At 33.6% G+C, this 13,604-nt stretch overlaps 1 protein-coding gene across 1 annotated transcript in view; it reads left to right on the plus strand.

Moving 5' to 3' along the window:
- The window catches only part of LOC106457652 (neurexin-1-like), a 206,004-nt gene that overhangs the window by 124,457 nt on the left and 67,943 nt on the right, over positions 1 to 13,604 (plus strand). The window contains exons 5-6 of the mRNA XM_022383663.1: positions 4,028 to 4,186; positions 8,998 to 9,150. Coding sequence (XP_022239371.1) covers positions 4,028 to 4,186; positions 8,998 to 9,150 — 312 coding nt within the window. The remainder of the gene's footprint in view (positions 1 to 4,027; positions 4,187 to 8,997; positions 9,151 to 13,604) is intronic.

The raw sequence follows: 13,604 nt of genomic DNA on the forward strand, positions 1-13,604 counted from the left end.
AAATTAATAATAATAAATTAATAAATTCCTTTTATAGTAACACCGTGGAAACTAGATTAACAGTTTCTTGTCATCACCCGCATGCACTCGGGTACAGCTTTATTATGCATCATTATTTACGATAATTGCTTAAGCTAATATCACGTGACTAACCGCTCTTTATTAGGAGAATTTCATAAAATTTAGCAAATTTATCCTTAAACGTTGGTAATGAATAATAACCAATCTATTTTGCTTGGCCTAACCAATACTTATGTATCTGTACGTGCTTTCACCCTATATTTTTGATGCTCTAAGTCAGACGTATTTAAACCGAATGACAAAACTAAAAACAGTCCACTTTTACTCTTAGGTGAAGCTTTTTGTAAAAATTTCATGTGACTTTTTGCGTAGGCGTGCGCAAAAGTTTTGATCAAAATTGTGCGTTTTTGTTGAATAACTTTGCACATATGACTTATACTTAGACCCCATTTGACACTTAATTATAGGTTGTAAGGATCTATCATGTACCAAATTTGAACAAGAAAATCCATGAAAGTTAAGTATGTTTTTCTATCAAATAAAATTGCCCTGTTTTTGGTGCGAAAAATAATAGGAAGAAATTCAATCAAAATTGGAGATTTTATATCTCCTGTATTTCTTAATGGATTGCCTTGAAATTTGGGATATAAAGTAAGGGTCGAGTAAAACACGTCCACTGAAAATATATGATAGTTTGGATTACCAAAGTCCTAACTACAGAAAGTAGAAAATTGCTCAACTATCTCTCCTGTTAACAACACACACATTGTGTCTTGCAGGTTGTTTTGGCCGTGTGTCTTGATTAATTAAGATTAATTACTTAATGATTAATTAAAACACGTGTTATCTATCTACTATACCCAGTATATGGTATTACTTTAAGCAAAAGCACGTGTTATCCATCTACTGTACTCAGCATATAATAGTAGTTAAAGTACGTGTCATCTACCCACTGTAATATATATTAGTACTTAAAATACACGTCATACATAGCTACAATGATCAGTAAGTAGTATAACTAAAACCCACGTTATCCAACTCTTGCAATCAGTATTTAAAATAATAATTAAAGCACGTGTCATTTATCTATTGCAACCAAACCACTATACAGTAGTAATTTAACCATGTACTGTCTACCTACTTTAAACAGTAATCACTATATCATAATACTTAAACCTGGCGTCATCCATACTGTTGGACTGTCAAGCATTTGCATGATGTTGGGTTGAGACCGAAACTCTATGTTAAAAATTAATTTTATTATTGTATTTCAGAGTAACTGTCTATTATTTTACATTTTTAATTAATTTCAGGTACGGGAGTTATATTTTCATCTAATATTTGTTTATTTTAATTTAAATATTTATTCGTCATTTCTCTTTAGCTTGCCTTTAAACTACACAATTATATGCGATTTTCTCCTTTCTTATAATGCGTAAAAACTATAGGTTATATACACATTCACAGTCACCCATTCTTACAAAGTCTGCATACTACAGATTCTAATGCACATGATTATAGGGCGATCTCAATATAAGGCGACCCTCATTTTCAGAAACCATGGGAAATAAAAAATTTAGTGTCATAACGTCATTTTTAAGGTCCGCAAAATCAATACTATAACTAAATAACCTGCAGGTGGATTAGTTGCAATAAGTAGCAAACATCTGGCGTGCATACGTAGACGAATGCTATCTGGACATTCAGAAATACGACAGGCTAGAGTAGGGGCATGTAGTCGGCCGCGATTATAAGGCGACTATGAATTTTACAGTCTAATTATTAATAAAAAAACATCGCCTTATAATCGGACCAATACGGTATATAGGTACATATGTACCAGCTTTATTAATATCCATGTTCCATAGAACATGCATGTAGATAGGAGCCACCTTTAACATTATCTATGTTCCACAGATTATTTGTATACATAGACACTAGTTTTAACAATGTTGTTTTCCAGAAAAGCCTGACATGGCCTGGTACCTAGGGCACTCGACTCACAATCTGCGGGTCCCAAGTTCGAATCTCTTCATTAAACTTATTCGCTCTTTCAGCCGTAGGAGCGTTATAATGTGATGGCCAATCCTACTATTCGTTGGTGAATAGTAATCCAGGAGTTGGCGTTGGGTAATGTGAACTAGCTACCTTCCATCTGGTCTATCACTTCAAAATATACTGGTTATACATGTACATAGACGCTAGTTTTAACAATGTGTATGCTTCACAGGTTATACATGTTCATAGACGCTAGTTTTAATAATGTTTATGTTTCACAGGTTATACATGTACATAAAAGCTAGTTTTAACCATGTGTATGTTTCATAAATTATAAATGTACATAGGCACTAGTTTTAACAATTTACATGTTTCGTAAATTACAAGTGTACATGGACGCCAGACTTTGAAGTAGTTACACACCACAAATTTATTTATATACATACATATATACACACACCGTAATTTTATACATTTTCAAATAATATACAGTATAATTTTAAGTTAAAGAAATATCTATCATTTTTCTTAACAAAAAAAAGATGTTAACCATATCTCTGTTGTGAAACAATCACACTTTTAGAACCTTACAAGCAGCCAACTGTAGAAGTTGTAACATGTCATGAAAACAGATTATTGTGTTATTGTAGCACACGCGTAAGATCTGTAACAAGCGTCCCAATGACTTTTCTCGTCGTATCAATAAGATTGATTTTTGTTCCTGACACAAGGGGTCACGCCTTCAAGCAGTGAATAATTATAAGTATCTGACTTAGATGATGTCATTGTCAAGAAAGGAAGTACAACAAATCGGATAGCGGTTAACCACGGTCATACCCACACATCAAGAGAATACATTGAGAGGGTGGACAGTTCGAACGTCTTGAATTTATGAAGTGGTAAAATAGCATTCTACAGATTTTCTAAGATAGGTAGTTTGTGTACTTTTGTTGAGTATAAAAAAATATCAAACGCTATATAAATATATATAAAAGCCAGTTTTAAAAATGGCTTTGCTTAACTTGTCACATGAGAGTTTATTGCCACAACTACTTTATAAATAAGTTATTGTTTTTTTTTACGTATTTTGGAAAGAAAGGCCAAAAATATAAAATAACAACATACTACATAATAGTTGATTTTTAAATCAAGATAATCAACTGTTATTAATATCTAGCACGTAACGTAATGTCATCACAGTTCCGTCTAAAGCCTGTTTGAAATGTTGAGAATATAGATTTTTAGGGTAATCTTTCTTTTATATCATTTCCAGCGTGGATATCATATTTAATTTCTTGCCCTTTAAAGAAGTATAAAATCTTGCGAATTCCGAGGGGAAGCAATTGGTGGAACATGAGAAATGGACTCTCAGGTTAAACATTTTTAAAAGCAGTGTGAAAGCATACACTCATGAAGGAGTAACTTGTAATGTTCCTTTAGCTACTACATAAAGCTTTCTGTGCTTAAGCTTTACAGTGTCTTGAAATAGAAAAACTATACGTTTTGGTCAGTATCTGCATATTGAAGTTTTTGTATCACTTTCGAAACAGCCAAGTGTACAGCTGAAAGTTTTCATTTGGTAGTGTCTAGAAAAGAATTCTTGTTTATCGATAAATAATGCCAAGACTACAAATACTACTCCTGAACATCTTGATGTGTTTGAACAGCCAGTGGGAACCTCTTTTCCACTAACACGTGGATCAAAGAAAAGGTGTATAGTGAAAAAATGGACTTAGAATGTGAAATGTTCTCAATCAAGAAGTATACAATTGTTTTGTTTGTACAATAAAAAAAGACTAGTTATATGTTGTTGGTTTGTTGTGTTCTGAAAAATCTACTTTTTCAACTCCTGTAAACGTAGAGTGAAAAGTCAAGTAAATGAGTCAAACATATGCTTAGAAGCTTTATTGCAATAAGTAAAGGCAATTATCATTATTGTTTTGTTGCAGTTATTGTTGCTACACATGACTAGACATACGAAAAATAAACAACACTTTATCTTGTTTAGTTATCCATCACAGTGGACGGTGTGTACACTCAACGAGGGTCAACAGCTGGGGCATTCTCCCTTCTTTCCAGTGCTCAAATTTATATTGGCGGATATGACTCAGCTTCAACCCTTTCAGTAGCAAGAATCAGTACCAACTTTGTTGGATGTCTCCGCAAGGTAAGCAGTTTGTCTTTTTACTTACTAGTTTATTTTTTTGCTTGAGGTACTCCCCCTTCAGTAAAAGGACTATTACAAGTAAAAGACATCGAAGACCCAGCCGTTTTGGAAAAAGCATTTTCGTTAACAAATATTTCACGTATTGCCATTTTTATTATTCGTTGATCACAACGTGTTTGTCTCTTACTTGTCTTTTCGATTACTGCTAACAAATAGTTAAATACTTGACTTAAACTTATTTGGTTACCCTTTCGTGACAAGATGTTAGCGTTTGTCTCTTTCTTTATGGTTAAGAAGTGATAATTTGTTTGAATGTAATTTTTTCTTTGTTACTCCTTCTCGATTATAGGAGGTTTACTCTTACTCGTTCTTGTAAATTACTATCTATTGATAAGATATTTACTATGACGAATTTTCTTTATGGGTAGCAACAGCTTGTGGTAATGACAGTTGATTCATCTCGACGTTTCGTTTTCCGTCTTTAGACATCACAGATGCGCAGCCTAGACCTTCTATTAGGATGTTATGCTCTTACTTGAGTCTTCGTTACTACTTGTTAATAATAAGGTGCTGAACGTTTTCTTGCTTTTCTTCATTTATAGGATAAAGACAGAATGTTTGTATTCTTCTTAGCTCTATTGTTTGTCTGTGATAAATAATTGAACTAGTTTTCATCTCGTTGTTTACTCTTGTTAAATAAAAGTTTTGAATCTTATTTTATGCATTAGATAATTCTAAGACACTTGATGCTAACTTGCATATTTCATTAAGTTTTAGTGATAATTATCTAACTTCTCGTCTATTTGTGCAATACTGGCAAATTTAGGTAGTTAATTTATATATCGATTTATTAATTCTACGATGGTTGACACTTATTTACTCTTTTTCCATTACTCGTCAGCGATGAGCTGTTTGGTACTAATTAATTGTAATATTTTTCATCCTTTCTCGTCTTTACGTTTATTAATATTTCCTGATGTGGTGATTGACTCTTATCTATTCCGCCATTAATAGTATTTTATCAGGTGTTGCACTCTCGGTTGTTTCTTTTAGCGCAACGGCATGACTGACGAATTGTGCTTTTAATGAGGCAAGTACCAAATCTGGCACAGTAGTAGAGTTGGACATGTTGATGAACTTCAGTTATACAGTCACAATGAACAACCACTTCTGCACTTGTACGGAACTATTTAAAAAATGCCATTTCTATCGAAAATTATTTTAAGATCAGTCAGATAACATTTTAATTGGAAACACGTAAAACTCTTCAAGGCTGAATTAATCCCTTTTATTGGTAACGAAGCCATAATTTCTGCACACATACATAAGCACAGTGTCGTTTTAAGGTAAAGTATTATACTATATTCTTTAATCCTGTTTTGATTCAAAATTATTTACATGAAAGTCTATTCTTTCTTTCTGTATTCGTGGCTTATAATCTCAGAAATATCATTTGGTCATAACTTATTGAATTGTTTTGCAGTAAAAAAACCATAGGAAATCGTTTTGCACTTGATATCTTGTCATGCCTAGTAGTAAACTATACATTATATTCATAAATATGTTTGTCTTCATTCCAGCATTCTTTAATTCTTGAGTTTTATGTTCCTGTGCTATACTAACGTTCGATTTATAACAAAGATGGCAAGTTGTACGAACTGACGAAGCTAAGGTTTATGATCCATTATCAATATGTAACAGAGAGACATGGAACACTTTAATATACTAACGTTCGATTTATAACAAAGATGGCAAGTTGTACGAACTGACAAATCTAAGGTTTATGATCCATTATCAATATGTAACAGAGAGACATGGAACACTTTAATATACTAACGTTCGATTTATAACAAAAATGGCAAGTTGTACGAACTGACGAAGCTAAGGTTTATGATCCATTATCAATATGTAACAAAGAGACATGGAACACTTTAAAGTGTGAGTAGTATCTGAATTTTCATTCCAGATTTCAGAAGATTTAATCTAAATATTTTTCTTGATTGTTCAAAATTAATTATGTCTCTATGTTTACAATTCTACGAATACGCAAAAACGGACGTTAAATCTGGCTTTATGCTTGAAAATAATAAGCATGACCAACTCCATCACTGTGATAAAGTTAGAGTTTGTATATATATAAAAAAAAGCATAGTTCTTACGAAAACTCAACCATGCCACTCCACTATTTGCTTAACATAAGTTAATTATAAAATGTTAACTCCTTGGTTCCTCGTTCATTATCAAATAACAGTCAGTTTGTTACCTATCTCAATGTTTAATACCCGCTAATCATATTTGACGTATCGCTACTGGTCAACAATAAAGTGTTCAACTAGGACTAATATCTTTACAATTTTCGTTAATCATATGATGATTAATTAACTCATACTTTTGTCAATGTTCTTTTTTGTGTGTAAGTTAATGATGAGGTGCGTGATATGTTTTTTACTTTTTTATTCACTTACGCTAAACATGGCGTGGTGGTTAGAGAACTTGACTCACAATCTGTGGGTTGCAGGATCGAAACCCATCTCTGAACTTGCCCACTCCTTCAGACATGGATCTGTTATAATGTGATTGTCAATCCCACTTAGAGTTGGCGGTAGTTGGTGTTGTCTACCTGCCTTTCCTCTAGTCTATCACTTCAAAATTAGGGACGGCTAGTGCAGATAGCCTTTGAGTATTTTGGGGCGAAATTCAACGAACATCATTATTGTTTTATCTTTCTTTAGGGTTATTTAATAATAAATTGTGTAACTTTCACTTTCTTGTTCAATAATGTTTTTTATTATAAGACGTTATTTGTGTTTTCTTTTCGTTCGTTACTAGTTGCCCCCCCCCCCTCCAATAGCACAGCGGTATGTCTGCGGACTTACAACGCTAGAATCTCTCTCTCTCTGTTTATTACTCATTAATAATACGCTGAATGGTTATTATTTGCCTTTTCTACCATTACTGGTTATACGTCTATTTCTCTGTTTTGTTAACTTGGGTAATTCTTATATCTCCCTTTATTCACTAAAGGTCAAGGAATAAACTAGTTTTTATTTTTTTACGTTACTGACTAATGTTAATATATTCAACTTGCGCTTTCTGTGTGTTTATTGTGTTTACAATATGATTGTTTACTGTTAGTTTTCCCTTCTTATTACTGGTAAAATATAAATATTTTTAACTGCTACCCACCTTCTTATTCATAAATGAATATAAGTTTTGTGATCTATACCTCTAACTCTGGTACATCTTGTTGATCATAAGACATTTTTGTGTTTCTTTGTCCACTTCTTATTGATGATAAGACATTTATGTGTTTCTTTGTGCACTTCTTAATGATAAGACGTTTTCTTATCGTTTTCCTTGTTTACTTCTTTTCGTTTAAGATGTTTTACTTTATAAGTCCTCCGTTTATAGTAGATTATTATTATAATATTTTTATTTGTTTATTACTTGTTAAATGTTTGACTTGCTATTTTTCCTCAGTTTAATTAACATTGGTGACAATACATCTGGATTTTTGTCTTATTGATCATTGCTGTTAATAAATAATCCGTAACATTTATATTCGGTAAAAGTTCAATTGATTTAACTGATCTTCCACGTTAGGCTTGCACTTACTCTCAATAGAAAGTGGTCATCAGCAATGACCAATCACAATAAGTCACATTTCTTGTCAACAAATACAAACGCAAAACTCGAATAATTTGTCATCAAGTATCTTATCGCATAACAAATTGTATTTAATCAAATGTAACTTCTTGGAAGAACAAGGATTAAACCAGATCCAGGTTAACTGGAAATTTGAAAAAAAAAGGAAAATATTGAAATAAGAATAACTTTAACTGCATTTCCATTCCAAATATGATCAGATTTCAGGATAAGTTTTAAGCGTATTGGAGTACCACTGTTATTTGCAATTCGAAGAGGAGGAGTCACCAACTGAAGTGTGTATGTTTAACTCATAAAAATAGAGATTAAGCTGTGCCTATCAATCGAAACAACAGCTTTTCTAGAATGCAAAGAATATAACTCAAGAGTTCGTGCTCAGGCATAAGAGTTGTAATTCGTCACGTTATACGAAATTCAAATGAACTGATGCACTCAAACTAATAGTTTAAATTCTAGATATTGTCAGCTTTTAAGGAACTCAGTTTATGCTATTGGAAAGGTTTTGATTACTTTGAGAATGATGAGGCCAAATAGCGTTTTTTACCTAAGTCTTAATATCTTCTGTTCTATGTTCAAGTAGCGTATCCTATATCAATATTATCTTTACACATAACAATTGTTTGAATTAATAAAATCAATAACTTATAACGGTAAATGACTAAAAGCAACGTTTTCAGAGTAAGTATTTTTATTTGTAAAATCCATGTGTGTTATTGAAATGCCTTGTTATATATATCTAATGATATATACTTTATTGTGGCTACTTTATTCAAAATATCAGTATCTCCTTTATGTATAAATATTGCTTGTAAATAAAACATTAGTATATCCGGTACCAGGAATTTTTATATATAAACTTAACATATACCAATGGTGGGCAAAGCACAGATAGCCCATTGTGTACCTTTGTGCCTAACAAAGCTAAACCAAGTTTAATATATATTTAACCATTTCGAAACCCGGTTTCTAGTGTTATAAGTCCGCGGATATAGCGCTGTCCACTGGAAGGCTACTCGTAGAAGAGAATGTGTTTAACTATAAACTGTCTCAACTTTTCTGCACGTTGTTTTGAAATATAATATTTAGTTTGATAAACATTAATGTTTTTAATATAATTTTAGTTAACTAGCGAAATACATGTTTAGGTGCAGTTCATGGCAGACAGTCTAAGGCTAGATTTGATAGAGCTAGCCAACACTGACAGCAAGTTAGTTCGACCTCATGGAAACCTCCAGTTCATGTGCCAAGAAGTGGAAGCGGCCGATCCCATAACCTTCACGACCAAAGACTCTTTTCTTGTAAGTAAACATAAAAAAATAAGTTGTCTAAGTATTCAGTTCGCCGTTAACTTAAAGACTGTATTGAATAAAGACTCCTTTTTTTATAAGTAAATATAGTCTTACAGCTATTTTCAATAAATAAAAACCTGGCCAGCATTGAGAAATAACTCACTTCTATTAAATGATCTTAAAGAAAGCATCGAGAGAAATTTTATTTTCTGATAAATAAAACACGGAGCACCCTTGTATGAATACTTTTTCTTGCAAGTAGGACCAAGACCAATTTACCAGTACTATTTTCTTATTATCTTGAAGCAAGATCGACATTGACCAAACATTTTTGTTCTGATAACTAGAATGTAGAGCAGCTTTAATCGTGGTTTATTTTCTGATAACTGTAATGTTCCTAATACAGTATCATAATCGCTTTATAATTACGACTTTAATCCAATACTCAAACATGTAGCGTTTTCACATTTTAAAATTAATTTTCCTCAATTTTGAGAAGTAATACTTGCACTTTACCAGAAACACTTTAACAAAAGTTACAAGTATTAGGTACCTTTTAAGGCAAAAAACTACAGCTTTCCCTGGCTGGACGTTCCCTTGCTTTCCGAACTGTAAACTCGAGAGTCCATGACTCGTGTCCCATTGCCTCAAAAATACTGTCTGCACTTTAGTGCTGTGGATGCTCTATAAGATTGACAGTCAACTCCCAATATTTGATTAAAGTAGCCCAAGAGTTGGCGATTAGTGCTGTTAACTAGATGCCTTCCCTCTAGTCTATCAATTTAAAAGTAGAGATAGCTTGTGAAGATAGCCCTCGTGTATAACTTCAAGCAAATATCCGAAACAAACAAACCTTTGTCTTCCTAAGATATACTTTAGCGTTACAGTTTATCTCTAGTCGAAATAGCCCTTTTTTTTAAATGCTAAAAATTATACCTATCGCCTGTATCCATAATGTGTTATCATGAATAACATAACACTACATGTGGTGCCTGTTTTTTCCCTAGAACCGCAGCTCTTTCCTGTTTCATTAGTATTTCAAGGTGAAAAAATCTTAAGAAAGTTCCAGACTAGTGTACTTTTAAAATACCATATTAAATGATGTAAGTCATGTAGCTATAACTTTCTAAAACCTTGCAGTGTTAGTTTAAGGGTAAAGGAAGCTACAGCCTTTGAAACTTCAAGGTGAAACAGGTTGTAATCTCTGAAATTTGGGTATAACGGGCGTAAGTACTAAGGGTGGATCTCATCATCTTTTTAAACAAATTTTTATAAACTATTTATGCACCACAAGCAAATTACCCGTCCCCAGTGACAGGAAAGTTTAAGTTAATCTAGCAAAAGTACCCGTCCCCGTTGATGGGAAACGTTTAAGTTAATCTATCAATTTAAATCATTCCATAAACTTTAAAACGATTAATTGTGTAGCACTCTTGGTTTCACTCAGAGCCAAAGCTCTGAGCTACTTATACCGCCCACCGCGAAAAGTAAGTTACATACGGTAAATCTACATTTTTATTCTTTAAGTTAGGTCACATTTTAAAATGTGAATGATAGTGTGATTAATTCCTAATAATTTAGTGTAGAATATCCTGCTTGCAAAATAAAATTTGGCATCAACATTATTCATGCCTGTTCTCCTGTCATTTCAAAATTGAATGTTAAGCCTTACCTGCGTGCAAAGCTCTTCAAACGCAGCGCGGGAAGCGGCCACTGTAAACGGGAGACAGACGAACGCTCGGACAAACACCACGGCTCGCAATATATTATAAGATCTCGCTCGTAGGCCCATCTCTTTGTTGTTGTTGTTGTTGTTATAGAATCCCTAATAACATACAAGTCACAAAAATTAAGCAAAAATACACTCAATACTGCAATTAATTCTGTCGATTACCGATAGAGTTCCCTAATATATTTTCCCTAGAAAATAAACAATTTCACCAAATTTGTTGGTCAAATTTTACACTGAGTATTGTAACAGGAAAAAACACAAATTCTCAATATGATCCAATATTTGCACACACACCCGCAACGATGGTGTACAGTATAAACACAAATGTGTGATGAGATAGTTAAACAGATAAATATTTCAGCGATGATAGTTTTTTCTTTGTTTGTTGTTCATGGCAAAGCTACTAAGGCAGCACCCACTGCGAGCGCTTTGACAACTCTTTACCTGGATGTATCAGATATAATGTGGTTGATGTATCGTCTTTCTTCACTAATAAGCGCTTAGAATCTACCAACGAAAAGTGGGGATTGACTCTAACATTATAATGCTCCCAATATTCGATTGCGTGTTGAGCGCTTTAACCACGCCAGCAATAACAGACCATTTATAGTAACGTAATCTTAATGAATAGGCAGAGATAACGAGCAAGACAATAATAAAGAAATTACATATACTAATGTATTAACCGAGTTTTATTATTTTAATCTTATAAATCATTACTTGAAAAAAGTCTGTATGTGTGTGTCCGCTTATGACTGGCAAACGACCGGACTGAATTTCACCGAAACTGGCAAGCATTTTTAGAGCTGCTCCCCTAGGGGATTTGTATTTTGTTTGTTTTGAATTTCGCAAAAAGCTACACGAGGGCTATCTGCGCTAGCCGTCCCTAATTTAGCAGTGTAAGACTAGAGGGGAGGCAGCTAGTCATCACCACCCACCGCCAACTCTTGGGCTACTCTTTTACCAACGTGGGATTGACCGTAACATTATAACGCCCCCACGGCTGAAAGGGCGAACATGTTTGGTAGGACGGGGATACGAACCCGCGACGCAGATTGCGAGTCGAGCGTCCTAACCACCTGGCCATGCCGGGCCCCCCTAGGGGATAGCCATAGGGAGACCGATGTTCGTCTTTGACTCTTCGCGGTGCTCTACGTCTTCTCAGTGAGTTAAGCGCGCAGGTAAACTAGCAAGGGATAAAATAAAATATGATGTTAACGAATGCTACTTAGTCCAATATATGATATTTATTAATGTAATCTTTATGAGAAAGATACAGATATTTCAATAAATTCTAGTTAAAATGCTATACGTGTAACGAATTTGTTACATATTTATTTTAATGACAACGTTTATTTGGAATGAGTTTATATTTAAAAACGTGCCTAGCTTACAGTGTTAATTACGTATGGCGAAACTCCTGCCAATTCTCCAAGATTGTAGAATATTCGTGAAGAATCGACAATATATCCACTTCCATAAATGGTTGAATATAGTTCAGTATTGTTGTCCGATCTGTTGAGAAAATCTTTCCAGCGCCTATAAAAGGCGATGCGCCAAAAAAGAGAGAGAGAGATATAGAGAGCTTATAAGTCTACTAGGAACCTGTTATAACTGTGTACGCTATAAACCGTGATTTTGCTAACTCTTATCAACCGGTCCAACAATTCAGTGTCTGACAAAGCTAGGTAGCTTCTCGGCAATTGTACGTACATCGACTTCAAGTTAACCCGCTGGATATCAAGGAGACTCTGAACTAGAAAGTATATTTTGTGTTGTTCGTAAGTTAGTGAAATATTTGTTTTATAAAACTTTGGTTGTGGTGAGTATTCGTAATAATTCTTGTTGTAAATTGAACTGTTGTATATATATTAAAACGTATTTGTGTGAAAACGAAGACAGCGTGTGTCAATCTTGTTGGTAAATAGCGCAAATTATCTAAAATATCGGCTTTGGACTATTTTAAAATCTCAATACATAACATAATAAATTGGGGCTCGTATCCGAGATTTGAATCAGAGACAAAATGCGGTCTAAATTATAATTTAAATCATAATTGAATTTATATTTATCAGTGCCAACAATATATGATCATGTTGGATTATCAAGATTTTCTTGTATCACCCTCCCTAGAACAACTAGAAAAATATAACAAAAATTAATTGCTCGAAATTGCCAAAGTTTTAAAACTAGAAGTTAAAAGGTCAATGAGAAAAAATGAACTAAAAAAAACGTATTATCGAAATACTAGTCGATTATGATTTGTTGCCTGAGGAAGCATTAGGGAATATTCTAGTGTCCCTACTAGCCATTTGTGGTTGAGTGATAAAGATAGATTGTAGATTCAGCTAAAGCTCAAACAAATTGAGCTCGAACAAACTCGTATTGAAGCCGAGAAAGAACAAGCTCGTATTGAAGCTGAAAGAGAAAATAAACGTCTCGAGGCCGAAAAAGCTCATATTGAACTCGAAAAAGAAATTAGGCTGAAAGAAATGGAAATTAGACTCAAGACTGATCGACCAAAGCAAAATGACAACGTTGAACTTAATTGATATGTTAAAGTACCATCGTTCAATGAAAATGGAGTAGATAAATATTCCAACATTTTGAGAAGGTTGCCCAAACCATGAAATGTCCCACCGAAAAATAGTCATTATTCTTACAAAGTGTCTTAACTGGTAAAGTACAAGAAGCTTACGCCACTCTCTCTTTAGAAGATTGTACGAATTAT

This window comes from Limulus polyphemus, unplaced genomic scaffold (assembly GCF_000517525.1).
Source record: "Limulus polyphemus unplaced genomic scaffold, Limulus_polyphemus-2.1.2 Scaffold357, whole genome shotgun sequence".
Taxonomy (NCBI): Eukaryota; Metazoa; Arthropoda; class Merostomata; order Xiphosura; family Limulidae; genus Limulus; species Limulus polyphemus.